Genomic DNA, 25,654 nt, shown 5'->3' with positions numbered 1-25,654 from the left:
ACGCACGGTGGAGTGGGCAGGTATACACACTATTACATCAGCACTTACTCTTGGGGTGCTTCTCTGGATTGCCCCAGGGGTCCTGTATATAGTGGACAATCAAAGTGCGCACAAAAGTGAGTTTTTGCATTACACACCTTGATGGGGCTCCCCTCACACTGGTGGCAGCGTATGCACCCAACACTAATCAGTCCCGGTTTTGGACACCCCTACCCCTACACTTTTCAGAGATTTGGAGTCACCAGGATTATGGGGTGACAATTTTTTACTGTGTACCAGACATTGAATGCGACCACTCTATCCCGCCACTGCCCCATGCCACCTGCATCTGCACAACACAATACTTTCGCAGCTGGCTCACTTAACAACACTTGCACAACACATGTACTCGGTCAGACACCCACTAGATCGTGGATTTTCGTTCTACTCTCCAGTTTATGACCTACATACTAGGTTGGACCTCTTTCTTTGCACTGACCAATTGGGCATATATACGGTTCAAATACTTAGGGTGTAACTTCTCGGATCACTACCCCCTACCAGTGTGCCCACAATGGGGAAGACTGTATCCCAAGATTCCCTCTTGGACGCTCAAGACGGAGACTGTTCTTGGTCCTCCATTTCGGGAGGACCTGGTACAATGCATTGCCCAGTACTTTGAGATAAATAAAGGATCAACCCGGTCCTGGGCGAACGAATGGGACACCCACAAAGTGATGGTACGGGTTACTGCATGATGGCTATGTGGGGCTTTCGCAGACATTTGCAAGAGGAACTAATGTCCCTCGAACGTGAGCTGTGCCCTTTGGTGACAGGGGTGGCAAACTAAACGGCGACGGTCGGGCAGCTTCAGCAGCTGCGTAAACAGCGCAGCGAAGCTGAAACGCGGCTAGGGAAGCATGCTTATAAACTGCGCCTCACAATATTGCACACCGAAGAGGATCGTTCAGGAAGACTGCCAGTCTGGCTAGTGAGAGAGGACCAATGGCGATCACCTGATAGCAGTGATTAAGTCAGTTTCTGGCACAATGGCCACAACACAACCGGCCATCAGTGCAGTGTTCCCGGACTATTCTCAATCGCTGTACTGTGCAGCATATATTTTACCTCTGGAGCCAATGCTTGGCTACTTGAGTGCCTTACCACTGAGTAAGTTGTCCCAGTTGCAGTGGGCCGACCTTGAGAAGTCCCTCCAATTAGAGGAAAAACTGACTGCTATAGCCCAAATTGCCCGAAATTAAACTCCTGGCAAGGCTGGGCTACTGATTACCTTACTTTTTTTTTTAGGTCGAGCCGAGAGCCAGCGCAGATTACTCTACTTTTTTTTTTAAGTCGAGCTGAGAGCCAGCAGGCATGCGCTTCTCTGCAAGACTTATTGTAGAGGAGTAGGGAATAGAAGCCCTGCCCATATTTGCCATTGGCTTGTGTCATTGTCCGTCCTAAATGCTGGCTTCTGAATCCTCAATAGGCTTGTTCGTCCCTTCCTCGTACCGCCTCCTCTTCATTTGTCACCTCCCATGGCGACTGGCCCCTTTACTTCGGATGTTACACTGTTCGTGTTATTTAGACTGTGAGCACTATTTTCCCGCCCGCCCTCCTGTTGACTATGACTTCTACCCCCGCCCACCCTCCTGTTGTCCCTGCCATCTCTCCCCGCCCACCCTACCGTTGTCCCTGCCTTCTCTCCCCCCCCCACACTTCCGCTCGCCCTCCCCCGTTGTCCGTGATGCCTACCATTTGCAATGCCATAGGTCTCGCGTAAATGCGAGACCTATGGCATTGCAAATGCTAGTTTTCCCATGGCATCCAACAATTACTAGAGATGTACAATGAAACCAGAGCAACAGACCACCTCCCAGACTTGCTTGGAGAAGCTCTGATCGTGGTCTTACCGAAACCTGGCAGGGACCTACTGTACGTCCGCTCGTATCTCTTCTGAACCTCGGTACCAAATTCTGGGCAGTGTGCTGGCGAATAGACTGCTCCCTATCGTTAGCACACTTTTTCCTGTGGATCAGTTGGGGTTTGTCCCTGGGCGTAGCACTTTGCTCAACGCCCAATGTTTATTGTGCTTCATCCAGGACCCCCTCCAGGCTTACAATTGGGTGGTGGTGTCCTTGGAGATTTAAAGGACGTTTGATACTTTGAGCTGGGGTTGTTTGCTGCTGACCCTCAGAAGCATAGGGTTTGGCCCAGGTTATCGGAGCTTGATGCGCATAATGTACAAGAATCCAACTGCGTGGGTCGGAACAGGCTAGACCGTATCAGACCGCTTCATAATCTAGAGAGGCACCAGACATGGGTGTCTGCTTTCCCCACTAATCTTAGGCCCGGCGATGGAGCTGTTGGCCTTCCAGTTGCTTAAACAAGCACAGCAGAGTTGGATCCCGGATTTAATCGTGCATCCATCTCACTATAAGTGGATGATGCCCTGGTGTTACTCCGTGAGGCGAGGGCTTCCCTCCTGGGATTGATGCCCCTGCTGTACAACTTTTCAAACATCTCAGGTCTCAAAGTAAATTGGCCTAAGTCATGCATTGCCCCCGTCCCCGAACTGGACAGTGCCCCCGTCCCCGAACTGGACAGAACTGCCCCAACAGGCTGCTGACTCCAGTGGTGCTAGGACACATTTAAATATCTTGGTGTCCAGGGCTACCAATATGGAATTTGCAAAAACAATAGAAAAATACGTAGACTCGGTGATCACCAACTTTGTTGAAGTAAATAATCTCCTCCATACGAGCCAGTCTGGATTTAGACCAAACTTTAGTACAGAGACGGCTCTGCTTGAGGTCTCTGAAACCATCAAAGGGACCCTCGATAATGGAGGGAAAGCGGTATTGATCCTTTTGGACCTCTCTGCGGCTTTCGACACCGTGCCGCCCTATCGCCTCCTGCAGAGTTTGCGGCACAGTGTTGAAATGGCTTTCCTCCTTTTTGAAGGATAGAAAACAAGAGGTCTCCCCCCCCCCCCCCCCCCCCCCCCCCTTCGCAGCCAGTATCCTTCCCTTGAAAGTTTGTGTCCCGCAGGGCTCCATACTGAGCCCGGTACTTTTTAATCTGTACATGCCCCCCCCGGCCACTCTGGCGGAAGCTGGTAAGGCAATGATTATATCCTACGCCGATGACACTCAGCTGTTGTTTATGTGTAGGAGGGGGAGGACTTTAACGGGGAGAAGATTAGTAATTGTCTGACAGAAGTGTTCTCCTGCAATCCCGAGAAGTCTGAAATTATCTTCTTTGGTACCCCTCTGCAGGATGTCTGGAAACAATGGTGGCCAGCTGATATGTCTCCTCCCCAGTCAGCGGTTAATACGGTCAAAAACTTGGGAGTAAAAATGGACGACTCCTTATCCATGAAAACACAAGTCCAGGCAGTTGCTGGCACGTGTTTCGGACTCCTGAAAATGCTCAGGAAATTCCTTTACCTGCTGCCGATCTCGCACAGAAAGACCCTCGTCACCTCCAGATTGGACTATGTAAATGTCCTCTATTTGGGCCTGCCGGAGTTCTTACTGGACAGACTTCAAATCGTTCAGAATGCCGCCGCTAGGGCAGTTCTTAAACTAGGACCTAGGGACCGGATTTCCCACCACTTGAAGAAATTGCATTGGCTGCCTGTCCATTACAGAATTCTCTTCAAAGCCCTTGTCCTTGCTTTCAAGGCGTTACACGGTCTGGGGGCCCACTACATCCACAGAAGAGTTTTATATTACGCCCCTCGCAGATCCCTCAGATCAGCACATTTGATTGTGACACCTACGTTTCTCAGAGCCCGTTGTGGCGGGCGCTCCTTTCAAGTGCAAGTTGCCCATGCATGGAACACCCTGCCATTACAACTCAGGCAGCTCACAAACCTACTGGCCTTCAGGAAACCATTGAAAACCTGGATGTTCCAATGAACACCATTAACACCTTCTGCCCCCCCCCCCCCCCCCGGACTCTTGAGTTTTTTTCATAGGTCTCCCGTCTCTCCTGTCATAGCACCGGGACACACTGTTGAGTAGCTGTGCGCTATACAAATCCTTTTTTAACATAACCTAACTCTGGGAAAGCAATGTGGACAAAGCAGTGGCCTATCTGCGTCCCTTTTTGTCCTTCTGGCAATCGCTGCCTCTCTCGCCGCTTGGCCGTGTGGCAATAGCCAAAATGTTGGTACTAGCCCGCCTCTGTACGTTTTTACTGCACTCCAGATTATGCGCCTCTGGAATTTTTTCTGTGATCTCTATGGCCGCCTGTTGGAATTGATATGGGGCGAAGCCCGTGGACGGGAGGCTCTTGTCACTCTCCAGCGCCCTTTGCTTGAGGGCGGGCTTGGAGTACCTAATTTTAAATTGTCTTGCACTGCAACACAGTTGTAGTGGCCAATAGGTTGGCTGTAGCCGACCCCATTCCCCGAATGGGACTGCACCAGACATCCTTTCTGCTGGGCACTGCAGCATGTCTATATTACACAAGGCACTGCACCAGACATCTATTCTGTTGGGCACTGCACCAGACATCTATTCTGTTGGGCACTGCACCAGACATCTATTCTGTTGGGCACTGCACCAGACATCCATTTTGCTGGGCACTGCATCAGACATCTATTCTGCTGGGCACTGCAGCATGCCTACATTTCACTGGGCGTTGCACCAGCCAGCCATTCTGCTGGCCACTGCATCACATATACATTCTGTTGGGCAATGCGCCAGGGATCCATTCTGCTGGGTGCTGCAGCATGCCTTTGTTACACTGAGCACTGCACCAGACATCCATTCTGCTGGGTCCTGCAGCATGCCTACGTTACACTGGGCACTGCACCACAAACACAGCAATGGAATGTGAAAAATGCTAAAAAGTCTATCTGTTGAGTTTGGCTTTTCGGACAGTTTTCTTTATTGTCACTTTATGTGGCTACTTGAAAATCCCTCAGAGTACTAGCCAGGAGTGCTTAAGAGCAGGCCAAAAAAATGCAATTCTTTTAAAGCTGTGAGGCCAATGAATCTTATGAATCATAGCTCTGGCTTTCAGTTCTGTGATTGGGCCCAAAGGGAGTTTTCACATTAAATGAATGTGCCCTTGTGTAATGTAAACTGGTGCTCGTGTAAAGCTCGCCAATATCTTCAGGTCAAGTTTGCACTATATAAAACTGCCCCAAATTGTTTTTTGCATCATATAAAGTGCTTGAAATGGGCCGGCACTCTCCGGTACTGAGTACCAGCACTTTTTAGGTTGAGCCTTGGCAGCGCATCCACTGCTCTGCGAGGCATGCTGTATTGGAGTATGGACTTGAAGCCCCGCCCACTCTCCACCCATATGTCATTGGCTTGTGTCATTGCCTCTTGCAAATGCTGGCTTCTGATTCGTTAATAGGCTTGTTAGTTCCTCCTTAGTATCACCTTGTCTTTATTTGTAACCTCCCATGGGGACTGGCCCTTTTACTTCTGTTACACGGCATATCTTATTTAGTCTGTAAATACTATTTTCTTTAATGAGTTTCTCCTACTGCAGGCACAACATGCTTCCCTGCAACATTCAGCGCACCATGCGAGCTTTCGATTTCCAAGCAGCCCGATACAATGGCGGCCGCTTCTTTGAAATGAAATTAGTCTCTCATTTACAAGAGTTTGAGCTATTGGCATTGTATTTGACAATGCCTTTTATTTATGTGTTAATTATCAAAACAGATAAATAAAAGGCATTGTTATTTACAATGCCAATAGCTTTACCCCTTGCAAATGCGAGGCCTATTGCATTGCAAAAGCTTGTTTAAGATGCCATTGGGGCGGTTCCCAAAAGGTTGTCCGAAACATCAATGTGGCGTGTTTGTAGTTACCCCTGTCTCCACCTAAGGGGGCAGGTGATCTTACTGCGGTACCTTAAAATGCAAATTTTCCTTAATTTACACTTAACTCGATTTAGTAGGTTAGCCCAATAACTCTTGACAAAATACCGTAAAGTTGAATCGTTGCACGCATTGTTAGCTGCACATACTGTTCCAAAATTCTGTCCTTTTGCTACAAACGTTTCAGGAAACTTGCTACATTGGTACTACTTATGGACGCAGCTGAAGTTAGCATCGCAAATGAAGCATCTCCAGCATCATGGGATGTGAGGTTTACCTTGCACCTAAGTTATGTCTTTCTTTTACTAACCAACCTGGGTCCATGGATATCTTGATGGCTTTTAGCACCCCTGTGTAGTGTACATGATTGTACGTGTAACCACTAATGAGGATGAATGCGCATAAAATAGTGGACGTATTCCCTGTGGAGATTATACATTTGATGTGACTTTTGTGCCAGATAATGTGTTTTATGTGCAAACGACCTATTCTCACAAACACTTATTGTCTTATTTTGCACTATTTGTTGTTTTCTGTCTGTCTTTTTTTCTCTTCGTCATTGAATCTTTTCATCTCCTTTGTCTGAGCATCAGTTTCATTTATCACATTAATGTGGCATGACTTCAACTGAGGTTTTTAATTTTTTTTTTATTTTGTTGCATATGGTAGAGCGACAGTGGAACATGTGGATCCCGGGTTTTGGAACAGAAGAAATCAGACCTTACAAGAAAGCCTGCACAACAGAAGCTCACAAGCAGGTGAGGCCTGGTCTGAGAAGGATATGGCACTAAGGAGACTGAGCTTGTGTGAGACCCATGACAGGTGGATTAGCAAAGCAGAATTGAATCCTATTGTGTTTATTTTTTGGGTGTTTTATTTATTTAGGTAAGTAGCAGATATTCACAAAAGCAATTTCAGTCCTTTCTGAGAAATACTGCTGATAGACTGCAAAAGCCCAAATTACCTTGGCAGGCCTAGAGAGTCCCAGTTCTTGAAGTTCTCTGAACATCATCTCTCACTGCAGTGAGTAGCTCTTAGGCCACAAATGGACCCGTGCTTGCAGAGAGCATTGGACATTGCTGTTGGCATCTTTTTATATGTATAAGAAAGAGAAGAAGTAAGTTGGCAGTGACCATGCTTCATCAAATGACGGTGCAGGGAATTAGTAATAAAGATGTTTTTGGACAAAAGGTGAAAAGTAGTAAACCTACTTCCTCCTGAAAGCTCAAAGTCTTTGTGTTCACAGCCAGGTTTGATATACTAGGGAGAGAAGGGGGTCCGATTCTGGGGTTGGGGAAGACTCTTTCAACAAGAGGGAATAAGGCAATGGAGCATTTAATGTAACTCCTAGTCACCACAAATTTAGAAATTGCCACAAGACCGATCTCATCCATTTTGTCTCTCCTGGAAAGACCTAGTCTGCCAATTGAAAGTGTAGACTTTTTAAGTTGGCACACGTGTTCAAATTAAGTGCCATTTATTGGAGTTGCATCTTTTGTAAGTTTCCTGTACTTTTCATAGTGATGGCTTTCACCTAATAACCCTATAACATACGTTGATACTAGTGAAGAATAAGGGGGTGTGCATGCATAATTTTGTGCCTATAGCCATTGAACAACAATTTTTTCATCCAGCTGGGTTTATAGAAGATTATAAAGGGAACAGTTTAGTTGGCAGTAGTCAGTGGCGTGTGAGCTGCAACTATACTTTAAACTATACTTTAAAGCCTTGATTTGATGTATTAATTTGTAGCGCACACTGTGATCTCACGATATCCTACACACAACCATGCAATTAGAAGCCAAATTGTAAAATAGGTTGGAGGAGAAGAGCCAAGCTTTTAACTTAACTACGTTTTCGTAAATCATCACGCACTCTCAGGCTAACTGTAAGGAGTTCAAACCCTTAACGAAAGTTGCCTGAAAATTGGTCAGTGCTGGTTGTGATGAAGAGGGAGGTTTGTGGAGGTTAACAAAAAACTGCTGTCTTCTACAGGGAGGGGCCCATCCCACAGAAGTGCTTTACGTAGTCCTCCAGCCTGCATGGGAACATGAATCCATAAGACACCTCTTATGGGGGAAGTTAAATTATAAAGTAGGTGTGGTAGGAATATTTTAGAAAGACAGCTCTTTAGAAGGACACTGATGAGGCCTCCCGTTCAGTTATTGAATTATCCGCATGAAAGTGTGGTGCATAGTCGGTGTGTTCCAGCTTTTGCTTGGCCAGACTACAGCCACATCTTAATCTTATTTAGGTCTCGCCAGCGCGCATGCGTCGCTCTGCGAGGCATTTTGTTAGGGCTTTTAAATTCCAAACACACGCTCGTGCGTGTGCTTGGAATTTATCTCTTGCTATTGGGCTGTGCATGCTGTCTTTCTAAGAAAGACCGCACGCAATTGGCCCAAGGGGGGGTGCATGTCCCGCCTTCTCTGTTATATGGCCTAGTGTTCGCGGGAGCGAGCATGAGCGCCATATGATTCCAATTATCGCGCCGTGTCTCACGATCTCTTTAATTGGAAACATATGGGCAAATGCGGCGCTTTCACTTTCGCTGCAGCGGGCACAAGCGTGCTCAAGCGCGCATCACTCCCGGGCTTGTCTTGTTGCTCGCGTGATCTCTGGCATGCTCTTCACCAAGTTCCATCAACTATCCCCCCCCCCCCCTCTGCCCCTCACCCTCGATCTCCCTGTCGTATTCATTCACCCGCCGCACTCCCACGCCCCAGTCGTCTTCATCTTATGCTCTACGGGACAACCGAGTCCATCAGTTTTGCCAAACCCAGCTCGGAAATTAGCAAACAACTACCGCCACCCATTCGATTGTCTTAACATCAGCTTCCAGGATGACTTCAGTCCACTCATTGGTTCATTAGCCTCATCCCAACCTTGCTGCTATTGGACAAAGGCACCGAAAGTCTGAAAGTAAATAAAGCGTCTGATTGGTCAGTGCTGGACCAAGGTGTGCTTGGATGAACTCACGACGTATTGTTTAGTTTACGTCTTGGCAATAGCAATTAGTTACCCTTCTGAAATGGCCACTCCAGCTCAACCGAACCTATGACACAACCTTTTATCCACTCTAACATTTCCGTCACTACTTCGAGATACACGAAGATAAGTGCCTGACTATTAAAAATATCGTTAACCGAGAGCCAGCCATTTTGGCGTCCTTGGACGCCACTATGGCGTTCGACACGCTTGAGTGGCCATATATTTGGGCGACGCTGGCTAAGTTTGGGTTTGGCGCGGGATTCATTGGCTGGGTGAAACTGTTGTATTCCGGACCGCTGGCGCAGGTGGCGGTGAATGGTAGAGTATCGGCTCCGTTTGAACTGGGCAGGGGCACGCGGCAGGGCTGCCCGCTGTCGCCGCTCCTTTTTGCGCTTGCCTTGGAGCCCCTGGCGGAGTGGCTGCGGTGGCACCCTTCGATTCGTGGTCTCCGATGGACCCCCGAGTATGAGGATCGCGTATCCCTTTACGCGGACTATATTCTTTTGTACCTTGCTTCCCCGCCCAAATCACTGATTGTGTTAGTGGATGTGTTGCGTTCATTCGGCCGCAACTCCGGCTTAGTCATCAACTGGGCAAAATCCTGTGTGTATGTCCTCTCGGGGGAGGCTCCTATCCTTCCGCGGGGTTGTCCTATCCAGGTTGCTCCGCAGGGATTTAAGTACCTGGGTATCTTTATTACCCTGGACGCTGCGGCCCGATATACACAGAACTTACTCCCCCCCCCTCCAGCTCCTGAAGGAGGATGTGGCGCGTTGGAGGCGCTTGCCGCTCTCGCCGCTCGGCCGTGCGGCACTGTTTAAGATGATGTCGTTGCCACGTTTCTTATACGCTTTACAAAACACGATGGACGTCGTCCCGGCGCGCTACTTTCGGGAGGTGGAGGGTCTGCAGCGCCACCTGTTTTGGGATGGGAGGCCGCGTATCGCCCTCGCGAAGCTGACGCTCCCGTGGTATGACGGGGGGGTCGCCCTCCCAGACATCAAACGGTATTACTGGGCCTCCCAGCTGGCTGCGATAAACCACGGCCTTTATGGGCCCGCCCTTAACACGGCTTTTGAAATGGACAAACTGTTACTGCCGGGTGGCGACTATAATCGTGCGCTTTACTCTACATCGCTCGACGCACGTTTGACGGGCCCTACGCGGGTCGCGGTACGGGTGTGGCACGCGACAAACTTGGCGATGGGGTGGAAGGATCGGTTGACCCGGGCGACGCCACTGTATGCATCTGAGCGACTGGGCTGCTTGTGGACCTCGAAAGGCTTTGAGAAGTGGGACATGATAGGCATCAGCAGGGTGGGCGATCTCTGGACGAGGGGGGGATTCAAAACGTTCGATGTGCTGCAGAAGGAATTCCAGTTGCAGGACAGGGAGTACTTCCGATATGTACAGGTTCGTCACGCGCTGTGTTCTGTATTCCCGGATGTTGCCTCCATCCCGGAGTGCTCCCCTCTGGAAGATAGTGCCATCCGGTACATGCCCATCTAGCACTCTATCTCATTGATTTATAAAAAGCTCATCAACGATCGCTCGGGACTGCTGACTGGCCTTCGTGAGGCATGGGTCGCCGATGGATTGGAGCTGGATGACGAGGCCCGCCTTCGCTTCGTCCAGCTCAAAATACTTCACAGGGTCTATGTTTCGGGGCCGGGTCTGATGCATATGGGATATGCCGTGGATGGGCTGTGTAAGCGTGGGTGTGGTTTGTTAGGGACCTTCATCCATATTTTGTGGGAATGCCCGGAGGTGGCGCGATTCTGGCGTGGTGTACATGCGGTGTTGCAAGCGGTCACGCATGTGGCACTGTTTCCCGAGGCTAGGAGATGTCTGCTAAATGTGTGGGAGCCGACTGATTATACGGTGCCGCAGACGTGGTGGGTGACTCTGGGATATATGGTGGCCAAGCGTGACGTAGCACAATTGTGGGGCTCCCAGAGATCACCAACGGTTTCGGTGTGGAAGGACAACATGGATTGGTGTATGTTTCGGGAGAAGGTAGTGTATGTGGCGAGAGGTAAGCCTGGGAAATGGGTGAAAGTGTGGGGCCCCTGGAACTCCTATCGTGGCGGGATTTGTACCCCGCCGCTGATGCCTGACTTGGCAGTGGCCCAGTCTCCCTAGTCTGCTTGTCACCTTGGTTCTGGGTATTGTGTCTACTTTGTTTCTGTCCCGGCCTGTCCCCCCCCCATATTCCTGTGGATCGGTAGGGTCCTCCCCAGGGGAGCTCATAATGCTGCTTTGACTTTTGCTGCCTTGTGGGTTTGTTTGTAGTTTCTCATGAAAAATGGAACCGCCATTTGGGGGGTCCGGACGGTGTGGCCGCCAACGCTTCCCTCGACTTCTGGGACCTTTATCACTTGCCGCTTGTGTTTAATAACTGTATTTTATGCTCTCACTGTTTGCTAGCGGCTGGCCTGAAGGTTGTAGGCCCATCTTTGTATATCTGTTGCATTCTGTAATAAAGGTTTCAACAAAAAAAAAAAATATATATATCGTTAACAATAACAAACCAAGGGAGGCACCTGCGTTCTGCTAGTGTAGGACGTGTGAGTTCGCAGCATTTCATGGTTTAAACAAGCATTGGCATAGCCAATAGTTCTCGTCTTCGGGACCTTATAAGTATTTAGTTATGCATCAGGTCCCAAAGGCGAGACCTATTGGCTATGCCAATGCTTGTTTATAATGTAGTTGGTGAGGGGAATGGCAGCAGCTAATAGACAAGACATTTGTTTAGTGTGTTAAATGTACCAGTCCAGACATCACTACATCTAGCCAGAGGTGAAAGACCTGCAGATTCTCGTAGCTCTTTTCCACAAATTTGTACAATATCAAAAATATAATTTCATGTGGTTGCCTCTATAAATCCTCAACTTTTTCGTTAAGACCACTCAATTTCATTGCCTGGTAAAGCTAAAGTTCTGGAAGTATATTTTTGACTCTCTTTGTACGTCAAACTTGACCAATCAAGCTTGCATTATCACATTTTGAAGGGGTGTGCTACAATCAGTTCGGACAAGGTTATAAAGTTCTTCAAGACTCAGTTTGTGTGCAGTAATATTGTCAGTGAAACAGAAAACTGTTGAAGTCACCAGAATCTTTGCGTATTTCCTTACATAAATGTGCATTCAAACTCACACGATGATGCTGTAACTTTTCTACGAGCAATCGTTGGTGCCAAGCTGAATCCCGCAAAGCGTTGTACTCTGGTCTTTCGAGCTGAGTATTGGTGGAATATTCAAACCACCATAGCGAGAACAGCCACTAGTAGTGCCTGAAAGGTGCCAATAGCACCAGTCCCGTGTAAACTGCATCGACTTTCAATTAGAAGTGAAATCAAATTCAGGATGCATTACCGGATGACCAAAAGTTCATAGTAGTTCCCCTGCCTACATCAGGTATGTTAAGACGGTATGTCTCATGGCGTTAGTGGAGATACTGGTCAAAAGATTACTATGGTAGTCAGCGGGCAGAAGCTGCCGACTTGGGATCTGGGGATTCTGGGTTTGAGTCTTGGCATTGGCGCAACATCCTGTGATTCTGGGCAAATCACTTAATTTCCCCGTACCCTAGGACAGTGCATGGATACCCTCGCAGGTGATAAGCCGCGCTCTATAAATCTACCAACTTTAACTAAGGTAAAAAGAGCCAGTATATGGCGATATTTGCTTTGCATACCATATTACAAAGCTCTGAATTCCGCATATTTGTCCTTTTGCATTACTTTCCAAAAACTACAGACCCTCATCTAAGGAAAGTATGGAAAAGACAATCCTCTTGTAAAGCAAATAGTGTGTGCCCATGCTTGGACCATCTTGGCTGCTTCCCTTACTCAAGTCTGTGACGCTAGCAAGGATAGCACCATGAGCCAAACGTTTAAGGCTCGAACAACGCAGTGATCAGTAAGTCACAAAGCTGAATCCCAGCAAGGCTGACACTGCCTTCCATCCTCTCAGAGCGAACTAAATTGAGTACCATAAGTGGATAATAGTAACATCTGTTATTTACAGCACTTGGAAATGACAGAAGTGTGGTATGAAAAGCTATACAAAAACTAGTTGTTGTTATGCCAATGGTAACCAGACACCCTGTCTTAAATACAGGAATACCAGCTAAATTAAAAGATTGTCATTGTTACTGTTTCACTCGAAACAGCCTCTATTTATGACCGCGTCAATTCATCTCCGAGCTGTGCAACAAAAGGGCGTTGGGTTTATCCAAGGGCTAAATCATGATTGTTATAGGTGCCAGCTAGTATCTGCAGAGACCATTTTTTAGTGTTTGTAAATGGTGTAAAGTACATTTAAGGTGTCATCATTTTGGTGCCAGCAATGGTATGTAGGTTGGTTATCCCAATCCAAGGGCTTGCTATATTTCTCTTTTTTGGAATCTGTATAGGGTGCACAGAACAGTGTCAAACTCCTTGGATGATGCTGAGATTGTCCGTTAAAGTAATTTGCTTTTCTGGAAGGGATGGGGTGCGTGACTTGCGTGATCTTCTCTTCATAGACAGTCAAGTGGGTGGCAAGTGACGTGGGTCAAAGGGAGATTTACCACCTCAATTGATTCAGAGCTTCATGTAGGAAAGATGATGCTCTTCAGAAAAAGTCTTCGTAGCGAGACCGTCCCCACTCCGCTAGAGACTTTGTAGGCTCAGATGGTTAAAGTCACCTTATTCGTCAGTGTGTCAAAGGGTGTGCCTTGCTGAAGTAAATTAGGTCATGGGAAACAGGGCCAAGCTATTCAGCGGACAGAGTGCATGATGTGGGAGGTCCACTTTTATGAATCAAGGGGGCGTAACATGAAGCCCAAGTGTACGTGGGTTGAGTGGAGCATGATATGCAATGCTTTGTTCTTCGTAGGCCTGCAGTACGAAATGCAGTGTCTAGCTCTTCATGAACCAGTGGGGATACGATGTACGAGGCCATGCTCTTCATGAAGAGCGATGTGAGTGAGGCCAAGTTCTCATGAACAGAGGAACACATGAAGCCTAGCTCTTCGTGCATAGAGTAATGTATGACATGCGATGACCACCTTTTTGAAAGTAAAGGTGCATGAATTGTGATGCCCAGATCCTCTTCAGTAGATTGGGGCCCAGCTTTCGTAGACCAGGGTGTATAATGTGTTGAGACCTACTTCTTCATGGACACGTGTGCATGATGTGGAAGGCTCAGATCTTAATGGACAGACGGTGGCTGATGTCGGATAGTCAGTTCTTTGCAGACATAGGGGTATATGATTCTAGAAGGGCCTTTGACTCTCATGTTGTGTGGTTTCCATAATGTACACCTTTCTGCCCGATGAGTTGGGGGAGGGGGGGAGCGGGTCCACAAGTCATGTAGTCCTCTGTGTAGACGAGGGGTCTCCACAATTTTCAATAGTGACCATTACTTATGATCAAGGAAAACTGCCCAAGCTACTGCCTAATTGATTATTAATTAAGGATGCATAACGGCGAAGAGACAAAGGCCGAGCCCCCGTTCTGCTTCAGTGAGCACCCCACGCTTTAATACCCTTATGAGCTGTATCATGACCGGTTTATCTGTGAGGTGTCCAATTGCCGGTTTTTGTCCTTTTACTATTGTTTATGAATTACCTTTGAGAGGTGACAATCTGCCCGGGATTTGTCATGCAATACATCCAATCCAATGCTCTGGTTAGAAGAGCTAGAACCCGAAATACTTCTACTAATAAACTAACTGCCCTAAAGTCCATTGATGTCTAGAAAACTGGTGTGTCTTGGTGGTAGGAACATTACAAGGATTATTGGCAAGACCAGTCCTAGAGTTTTCAGTGCAGGATGAGAAAATGCCCATGTACTTCTCAACATGCACAGATTCATACAATTAAGTCGGTTATTCTTAAACGTGTACCTTGCACTAGGACCTTTAGCAGTAGGTACCTGCAGGCTAGCTAGCACCCAACAAGCAAACGTCTCTGCAGCCATCCCCTGCCCTTGCGTATACCAGTTAGGCAATGTGAAATGCACATTAACAAAGGGAAAGATTGCTGTAGGAAGTTAAGTACTTTTAACAAATGGAGAGGATGGGGAAAAAAAGAAAGAAGGAAAACATTAGTTTGAATGGAAGCAATAAAAGAAGGAAGGAGTGAGAAAAAGAAAGGAAAGCGGGGCGAATAAGGACAGAATGAGGTCTGGATGCGAAAAAGGATGGAAGAAAGAGTGAGTGGAAGGAAAGATCGAAAACAGGAAAGAATAAAAAATGAAAGAAAGCGGGGAATGAAAGTGAGGCTGAAAAATAGAAGGAACGAAGAAGGAAAGGGAAAATGAGATGTAAAGGGAAGAAGGAAATGCTAAATGAAGAAAGGGAAAGAAGGAACGAATAGAAGGAAATAAAGAGTGATGGAAAGGAACAAAGGAGAGCGAGGGAAGAAAAGGGAGCCAAGGAATGAAAGAAAATGAAGAAAGGGAAGACGTCATGAAGCTGAGAAGTAGCAAAGGCAACAAGGAATAAAAGAGAAAATGAAAGAATGTGAGATAGTGAGAAGTAAGAAAAGAGCGAATAAAAGAAACAGGCGAGGATAGAAGCAAAATAAAGAAGGGGAAAGGAATGTGTCGGAGGAAAGAAAAAAATTATAAAGGTGTAAACGGACACAGGACCGAGATAAAGGAGAGAAAACAGAAACGAACAAGAAGAGGGAATAAAGATGCAGAAAGGATAGCAAGAAAGAACAGAAAAAGAAATGAGACTACAGAAACTTTTTTTAACTGAAATAAATGTTAATGCAGTGGTATCCAGTAATGCGTCTTTGGAAGTTGTTTACTAGCCTTCGAATGTTTTACTGCGTTTTACCTTTATTAAAGAAGTCTCTGACTTGGACTCATGGTTATAAGATTATAAGTTTATGGAAGCATTATTTTTCTCTGGATGATTTTCATAGATTTATTGAAACGGCAACGACTCTAGATGAGGAACAACAGAGGCAGGGCTCAGCTGTTCATGGACACAAGGGTGTACGTTATGGACGAAGCCCAACCCTTCATAGATAGCGCGGTGCATGTTGTGCATGTCCACGCTGTTGCTGGACAGATGGACCTGACTCGAGAGGCCCATCTTTTCATGGACAGGGATGTACGTGGCATGGAGCATTTAACTTCTCATTGTCAGAGGGGTGCATGATGTGTGAGGCCAAGCCTTCATGAACGGTGCACAAGTGTGTGTGTGTGTGTGTGTGTGTGTAGGTGTGTGTGTAGGTGTGTGTGTAGGTGTGTGTGTGTGTGTAGGTGTGTAGGTGTGTGGGTGTGTGTGTTCGAAGCGGTACAAAAGGGGGTGGTGATGGACGGAGCATCAGAACCAATCAAACACTCACCCCCAGTCAACAGATCTGGGTTTGATCCATCACCGTTCTTTAGCCCACTCTGCTACCCCAGTTCAGACATAGCCATATGCAAATCAGTCTGACCCTGTGCCTCATGGGAACAGTCCAGCCCGAACTGCCAAGCCATGCCTTCCCTGGACCGGAAACAAGCTTCCTAGGACCGGTTTCTGGCATTTCAGCCGTCTTCAGCCAGGCTTGCTTGAATCCAGTGGCAAAGTGAGCAAGGGACTCGCGTCTGAGCATACCCTGCCAACTTATGGCGAACAAAGCGGTACAAAAGGGGGTGGTGATGGACGGAGCATCAGAACCAATCAAACACTCGCACCCAGTCAACAGATCTGGGTTTGATCCATCACCGTTCTTTAGCCCACTCTGCCACCCCAGTTCAGACATATATATGTTCGAGGCATATGAGCTGCAGATTACACACTTTTGCATAGATCGCCATCTGGTGTTGGGCCCGGATGTTTGCAGTTTGTTTTTCCTCTTGGAAAGTCTTTGGAAGTCATGAGGTCGGTGACTCCTCCTTTGGATCGTATTGCGAATGGGCTTCGGCTCCATCCTCAGATTGTTTTTTTCTGCCATCGGGCTCGGATGTAATCTTCGCGCTCCGGTTCCGAACCGATTCCAGTTCGACGATCCACGCGCAATCCTCACCCCAATCGCTGTATTGTTTCGATCACGATCTCTTCAATTAACACGCCTTCTCATCGACACAAACCTTCGGTTCCAGTCGTCGACGGCGGCCTTCGGGCCTACCCAGACTCCGGTCCCGGCTCATAGAAAGAACTCCATTTAAAAAGTGCCCTCGATGTGGGTCCGAATTTCCCCACACCGATCTTCATGAGGTATGCAATCTCTGCCTCTCCCCTGAACACGAGGCTCGAGACTGTCCGGCCTGTAAGTCTTTCCGATCCAAAAAGACTATTCGGGACCGAAGAGCCAGAAAGAACATGGCACACTCCTCGACGTCCATTCCAGTCGACATCTTCGGAGACGACATCGACGATCCGAAACATCATCGCACCGAAGAGGACCTCGTCGGCGCTTCCGAGGCCGACGAGTCAGATGTAGAGGACATCACTCCGGCGCAAAGGGTCGTGAGTACCAATCTACCCCCTCCCACACCCGCACCGACACCCAAAAAGGCTTCGGTCACGCCTTCGCGCCTAGGCAAGACCAGAGACACTGCTTCACACACCCCACCTTCGGGCCCGGTGAAGAAGCCAAGTAAGCCTTCCGGCGGCTCGGGCTCGAGCCAGCCTATACCAGCGGTGCAGAGAAACACACTTCGGCACCGAAAAAGAAACCGGCCTCCACCTCGACACCAAGCTCCGCACCGAAGCCCTCGGGGTCGAAACCCAGCTCTTCGGCACCGATGCCATCTTCGGTGCCGACCAAACCACACAAGGCCACCGGCACAGACACTTCCAAGCCGAAGCCCATCTCGGCGCCGACCAAGAGACCGGAGGGTCCCAAGCCGGCTTCTAAACATCAAACCGGCACAGAAAAACCTAAAAAGTCATCGGCCCGACGCCTTCGGCGCCAACGGACCAAATTACCTCACCAGAGCTATTTACACCGGATCCCTTGCAAAAAACTCTCACCAAGGATCCAAAAACTGGACATTTGACACTCTCTACCAAAAAGAGACATTTGGAGAAGCCTGCTCCACCTCCAAAGAGGAAGGACTCTGCTACCTCTCCGTTCAGAATACCTTCCCCTCCACCTCCTCCTCCTTCCCCACCTCCACCCCACCTCATCGTTCTCCTACCCCGTCTCCAGACGATGATGATCAGGGCGACCCATATGATGATACAGGGGATGTGCCACAGGACCCCACCCCTACAGGATCTCCAGAACCATGGGATGATTACAATATACCAGATATCCCCAACGTCCCACAAGACGATATTTACCCTTCTAGACCATCTCCACCAGAAGATTCATTACGGTTCATCCATCTTCTGCAAAGGGCAGCACATTATCACGGGGTGGACATGCATAATGACCCTAGAGGAAGATTTCCTCCTAGACACATTTGATACTTCACATAGGTCCACCTCCATACTGCCCATGCTCAAAGGGGTGGTAAAGCATGCGGCAGAAGTTTTTAAAGATCCAGTTAGAGCCAGGGTCCTTAACCCACGTATTGAAATACAAACCTGCTCCCTCAGATCCCTCTTACATCAGAGGACCAGCGCCACTAGATTCCTTAGTGGTATCTACGGCACGTAAAAGGGCAAATTCACAAGCGTCAGGTGATGCACCACCACCTGACAAGGAGTCAAAACTGCTAGATGCATCAGGCAAACGCACAGCATCCCAGGCCGCCAACATATGGCATATAGCAAACACTCAGGCACTGCTGGCCAGATATGACAGGGCTCATTATGACGAATTGGAAAGCATAATGCACCATCTCCCTGAAAAATATAAAGGTAGGGCCAGCGAGTTAATTCAAGAGGGTAAAACGATCACAAACACCTCCATACGTTGTGCCCTAGATGCAGCAGACACAGCCTCCAGGGCCATCAACACCAGCGTCCTTCTCCGTCGCCATGCTTGGTTAAGGGTATCTGGGTTTAAACCAGAAGTACAAGCCTCCATCCTTAACCATCCCTTTGACCAGGAACATCTATTCGGGCCAAAGGTGGATGAGGCCTTAGAAAAGATGAAAAAAGGACACGGATACCGCAAAATCCATGGGGGCCTTAAAGTCTCACCCGCCCAGACGCTCCTTTCGCCGCTGCTCCTTTCGGAGTGCATCCAGAGGCTACTCCTCAGACACAGCGTCCACATCATACAAATCCCCTACTCAGACCACCTTTACAAAAGGTTACCAAAGATGCGGCTACAGGGGTAACAACAACAAGGGCAGAGGCAAAACAAACAACGCCCGTTCTGCCACACCTCCTACCCAATGACTTTCCCCCGCTCCCCCCAGACCATTCCACTCCGGTCAGGGGCAGACTCCAAAATTTCCTTCATGTCTGGGAGACCATCACCTCAGACAAATGGGTGACCCAAATAATTCGGTCAGGCTACTGCCTGAAACTAACATCTACCCCCCCAAACATTCCACCCAGGCAACGCCCAATGTCACAAGAACATTCAACATTACTAAAGCAGGAGGTAATCTCCCTCCTACAAAAACAGGCAATAGAACACGTTCCTGTCAATTATCAAAATATGGGGGTCTACTCCCTATATTTTCTAATACCAAAAAGGGACGAGACTCTACGACCTATTCTAGATCTCCGGCCCCTAAACACATACACACACTCAGACCATTTTCACATGGTAACGCTTCAGCAGGTACTTCCGCTCCTCTCCCAGAACGACTTTCTCACCACACTGGACTTGAAAGACGCATACTTCCACATTCCAGTACACCATGCTCACAGAAAGTACCTCAGATTTGTAGTGGACGGACAACACTACCAATTCAAAGTGCTCCCGTTCGGACTCACAACAGCACCACGGGTATTCACCAAGTGCCTAGCGGTGGTGGCGGCACACCTGAGAAGACAGCACATTCACGTCTTCCCATACTTGGACGATTGGCTGATAAAAGCCACTTCATACAATCAGTGTATACACCACACCGCCATCACAATCGAACTACTTCACCAACTAGGCTTCACGGTGAACCACCAAAAGTCCCAGCTACAACCATCCCACAAAAAACAATACCTTGGTGCCACCATAGACACCTCAAAAGCAATAGCCTACCCCAATCCGGCCAGGATTGCAAGCATTCAGGCTTTGCGACAAAAATTCATACCTCAACACTCCCTTCCAGCACGAGTGTTAATGCAACTAATAGGGATGTTGGCCTCTTGCATTTTCTTAGTGCCCCACGCAAGACTCCAGATGCGTCCTCTCCAAGAGTGCTTAGCGCGCCAATGGAACCAGGCCCAAGGTCAACTGACAGATTTGGTGTTGGTAGACGGTCGCACCCATCGCTCTCTGCAGTGGTGGAACACCACAAACCTTTCCAAAGGTCGACCGTTCCTGGACCCGGTTCCCCAGATAATACTAACAACGGACGCATCGCTCTCCGGCTGGGGAGCTCACCTGTTACACCTCACCGTGCAGGGCACATGGACGCCTCAACAAAAGTTACTCCATATCAACCATCTGGAGTTACTAGCAATCTTTTTAGCCCTGAAATCTGTTCAAACACATATTTCAGGCAAGGCAGTCCTCATTCGCACAGACAACATGACGGCCATGTATTGTATACAAAAACAAGGCGGCACACACTCTCCACAGCTCTCAATTAGCACAGAGCATATGGAGATGGGCAATTCCCCACAAAATCTTTCTCCTATCTCAACCTGTCCCAGGAGTCCAAAACACCGTGGCAGATCTGCTCAGCAGACAGACACAACAAATCCACGAGTGGGAACTTCACCCACAGGTTCTTCATCCGTTCTTTCAAATGTGGGGGCATCCACAGATAGACCTCTTCGCCACCCACGAAAACACAAAATGCCCAAGCTTCGCCGCCAGATACCCAAACCCATTGTCCAAAGGAAATGCGATATGGATGAACTGGTCAGGCAAATTTGCGTACGCTTTTCCACCTCTCCCACTCATTCCATTAGTGGTGCGCAAACTACAACAGCACTCCCTCACACTCATCCTAGTAGCTCCAACGTGGGCCAGACAACCGTGGTACACCACGCTGCTGGAACTCTCTGTAGTACCACATCAAAAACTACACCTCTCACCATGCCTCCTAACCCAGAACCATGGAGCGATCAGACACCCGGACCCAGCTCAGCTCAACCTTGCGATCTGGCTCCTGAAATCCTAGAATTTGGATACCTAAATCTTCCCCCTGACTGTATGAATGTCATCAGAAGATAGACGCCCTACCACTAGAGCGTGCTACGCTGCCAAGTGGAAAAGATTTGTTGTTTATTGCCATAACAACACCATCAATCCTCTGGACGTGTCTATCCAACACATCATAGGCTACTTACTCCACCTACAGAGGTGTAATCTAGCCTATACGTCCATTCGACTACACCTCACAGCAATTGCAGCTTACTTACAAAACAGGCAACATCTATCACTCTTCAGAGTACCTGCCATTAAAGCCTTCATGGAAGGCCTGAAAAGAATAATTTCCCCCAGAGTACCACCCTCACCTGTGTGGAACTTAAATATCGTTCTCACAAGGCTGATGGGGCCTCCCTTCGAGCCCTTGCATAAATGCGAACTACAATTCCTAACATGGAAAACAGCTTTCCTTGTAGCCATCACTTCCCTTAGAAGGATCAGTGAGATACAAGCACTTACCATACAAGAACCTTTTCTTCAAATGCACCATAACAAGGTTGTTCTCCGTACCAACCCAAAATTCCTACCTAAAGTCATTTCCCCTTTTCACCTAAACCAATCTGTAGAACTACCAGTATTTTTCTAGCAACCTCAGACCGTTGCAGAAAGGGCTCTGCACACGCTAGATGTCAAAAGAGCCTTACTCTACTACATCGAGAGAACACAATCTTTCCGAAAGACCAAACAACTGTTTGTCTTTCTCTCCACCACACAAGGTCAACCCCATCTCAAAATCAGGGATAGCTAGGTGGATTGTAAAATGCATCCAGATTTGCTACCACAAAGCAAAACGAACGCTATCCGTTCCCCCAAAGCCCATTCTACACGAAAGATAGGGGCTTCCATTGCATTTCTAGGGAACATCCCATTAGATGATATCTGCAAAGCAGCTACATGGTCAACACCGCACACTTTCACCAAACACTATTGTGTAGATGTGCAAACTAAGCAACAAGCTATTGTGGGCCAGGCTGTACTTAAAACACTATTTCAAACCACTGCAACAGATACGGGTGGTCGCCGCTAAGGTTGGGAACTGCTATATAGTCTATGCAAAAGTGTGTAATCTGCAGCTCATATGCCTCGAACGGAATATGCTACTTACCAGTATGCATCTGTTCTTGGCATGTAGAGCTGCAGATCTACACATGCCCACCCGCCTCCCCGGCTACCTGTATGTGTTCCAGTTTATCTTATTTAGATACACACATGGGTTTCTTCACTGTTACTACTACGCTCCATCTTTTCCTGCTGGCAAAAAACAATCTGAGGATGAAGCCGAAGACCATGCGCAATACGATCCAAAGGAGGAGTCACCGACCTCGTGACTTCCAAAGACTTTCCAAGAGGAAAAACAAACTGCAAACATCCAGGCCCAACACCAAATGGCGATCTATGCAAAAGTGTGTAGATCTGCAGTTCTACATGCTAAGAACAGATGCATACTGGTAAGTAGCATATTCCATATATATATATATGTTCCAACTTTGCTCAGCAAATTGAGGCCGCACACAACTTCAGGTAAAAGAACATCTTTTATTCCAAAGAAACAGGCAGCTTCCGATCCCGTCTTGGAAACCCTCGGCCTGACGCGTTTCAGAGTCTCTAACTCTTTCCTCAGAGGCCATCAGAGCATTCAGTAAGTTCACTTGCAACAACACAAAGATTTCTGCGTGCTTTAAATACTTTCCATCGGCCTCCGGTGTGCCTCATTATTCATTAACATTTCCAAAGCACTCTGGTCCTTGTAGTTGATTTTTAGCATAATATCGCCCTAAGTGCAAATTGGCCATTCAATGAACATGGAAAAAATACTCTTTTTACTTGTATGTAAATCAGTCCAAAAAAAATAAAATTTTAGCATAATATCGCCCTCCAGTGGGCCCTGAAGTGGTGTGCGGCCTCAATTTGCTGAGCAAAGTTGGAACATGTTTGATGTGGCGGCTTCAGGCCACAGAGGGATCGCACTGTCCGAAATAACAGGAGGAACCACGCAGGGGAATCCTCTCTCTGCAAATGGCACAGCAGGTACCTAATTTAAACAGACAGAGTCCGATTCAGGGGCACAATGGAGGCCTAGAAATTAAACCCTGAATAATATCGGAGCAAACGGGCTCACTGGAGGGTGATATTATGCTAAAATCAACTACAAGGACCAGAGTGCTTTGGAAATGTTTATGAATAATGAGGCACAACGGAGGCCGATGGAAAGTATTTAAAGCACACAGAAATCTTTGTGTTGTTGCAAGTGAACTTACTGAATGCTCTGATGGCCTCTGAGGAAACATTTAGAGACTCTGAAACGGTCAGGCCGAGGGTTTCCAAGACTGGATTGGAAGCTGCCTGTTTCTTTGGAATAAAAGATGTTCTTTTACCTGAAGTGGTGTGTGGCCTCAATTTGCTGAGCAAAGATATATATATATATATATATATATATATATATATATATATATATATATATATATATATAATATATTTTTTTTTTCACTGAAACAACTGTAGGTTTCACACACATTATAGTTACGAATTAGCATTTTAAAAACCTTGCAAATTCACTTAAAAAACCATAGGTTTCACACATGTTATAGTTAGCTGGACATTTCACTCGTAAAAAAACAATGAAATTCCCCCGTTATAGTTAGTGCAGGCAACTATAACTCACGCGACCGCAATCCTCTGCTGATGACGTCAGATATTACATCACTGTATTTACACACTTATTTACCCAGGTCTTCTTCCATTAATCTTTAGCTATACATATATTACAAATATTTATTTTTCATAAAGACACATATGTCATCAGTGATGTAATATCTGACGTCATCAGCAGAGGATTGCGGTCGCGTGAGTTATAGTTGCCTGCACTAACTATAACGGGGGAATTTCATTGGTTTTTTACGAGTGAAATGTCCAGCTAACTATAACATGTGTGAAACCTATGGTTTTTTAAGTGAATTTGCAAGGTTTTTAAAATGCTAAGTTATGTATTTATTTATTCTTTTTTCAGGTTTTTCACCGTGCGCGCACGGTTGTGAGTGTTCAGACAATTACGTGCACTGCGCAATGTGCGAAATGGATTGCATATACCAGCGTGCTGTGTGAAAGTAATTTAAATATAAGGCACACCGGAGGCCAATAAAAACGTATAGCACGCAGGGGAGAATGGCAGTGCATGTAATTTTCTGAACCCTCACAACAGCCTCTGAGAAAGGAGACAAATAACTCTGAAAGGTGTCAGGCCACAAGGACTTGAAAGGGGATGGGAAGCTGCCTGTTTGTTTATTTGATATAAAGTCGTTACTTACCTGCAGCGGAGTGCGTCCTTGATTGCTAGGCAATGTTGGGATATATATATATATATATTCCCTAATCTCTGTCTACTGCATGCAATAAAGACAATTTCTAAAACATTTTCACCAGATGCACTTGTATCCTTTCCATTTGAAAGGCATCCTCCGTATTGTAATACTAATCTCTGTATGGAGCTAGGAATATCCACGAGCAATAGTTCTTCTCGGTGACAATATTATAGTAGTCTTGTGTTGAGTGATGTTACAGTAGCATAGATAGGTACTCCTGTGGTGTCCATAAAGCTGTTGCTCCTGTGAAGCCTCTTTGTTCAGACTTCCTGCATCAATGAGTCTTCCCAGCTCCACCTGTCTCTGTGCGCTATTGCTTATTGGGTTAACACAGAACTTTCAGTTCAAGGTCTTCCGTTATACGTAACTATTCCTTTCTCCTTTTTAATTACAGAGAATGGCTTTGATTCGCAAAACGACAAAGAAATGAGGTCTGGGAATGACTGGGAGAGACGTTCACAGTGCAGTTTGCGAAATCTGACTCTGACGCAAAAACTTCAGCGGCATCAAAAGGACCTTCCTGTTTTTTGGTTAATGCTTTACAGAAGAGCATATAGTTTTGACAGCCGCAGCAGCAATACTCTTCATGAATTTTGGAGCAGATCTGCCAAAAAAACACTGAATGCCTCCTCCGTTCCGGAAATGAGGAAATGCAATTTGAGAGATGAAGACTCTTATGCGAGACATTGCAATTGGATTATTCTCTTTAGGTGATTGCTCATTGGGGACCACGGCGTGTGCGTGTGGTCTTGTGTGGTGAGAGTATTTGATGTGACAGTAGAGGGTTTTTTTGTCCCCCAATCCTTCCCCCACCACTTCTCCCCTTCCACCTCCTCCCTCAGACTTTGTATTGTCGGTGTTTATATAAATACGACTTGCATTTGTTTTTCAAGATTAAAAAAAGTTATTAAGCCAGAGGCTGGCTGCCTTTTTCAAGACCAGTGTATCCCCGTGGATGTGACACCTTGTTACCAAAGGAACTGTAGCTATGTTCCGTGTGCTGCTTTAGTGTTTTCAGGTTTCGCCTAGGCAGTGCTTTCGCAGTCTCTTCGAGACATGCTCTATTCAGGATATGGGCATGAAACTCCGACCCACTTTCCGCCCATCTTTCTAATTGGCTTCTGTCACTGTCCTTTAGTAAAGTGGGTATGAAGCTCCGACCCACTTTCTGCCCATCTTTTTAATTGGCTTCTGTCACTGTCCTTTTGTAAATGGTGGCTTTTCATTGGTCAATAGGCTTACTAGTTCCTCCTTATTACCACCTTTT

At 47.0% G+C, this 25,654-nt stretch overlaps 1 protein-coding gene across 2 annotated transcripts in view; it reads left to right on the top strand.

The window, feature by feature from the left end:
• Positions 1 to 25,304, top strand: part of TAF12 (TATA-box binding protein associated factor 12) — a 107,772-nt gene extending 82,468 nt beyond the window's left edge. For both annotated transcript variants that reach the window (XM_085647635.1, XM_085647636.1), the window contains 2 exons: positions 6,497 to 6,585; positions 24,782 to 25,304. In XM_085647635.1, the coding sequence (XP_085503761.1) occupies positions 6,497 to 6,585; positions 24,782 to 24,817 (125 nt within the window). In that variant the 3' untranslated portion in view covers positions 24,818 to 25,304. The remainder of the gene's footprint in view (positions 1 to 6,496; positions 6,586 to 24,781) is intronic.
• The last annotated feature ends 350 nt before the right edge of the window (positions 25,305 to 25,654 follow it).

This window comes from Triturus cristatus, chromosome 3_2, assembly GCF_964204655.1.
Source record: "Triturus cristatus chromosome 3_2, aTriCri1.1, whole genome shotgun sequence".
NCBI lineage: Eukaryota > Metazoa > Chordata > Amphibia > Caudata > Salamandridae > Triturus > Triturus cristatus.
Note: the sequence above shows the minus strand (reverse complement) of the source record. Positions and strands in the feature narration are given on the sequence as shown.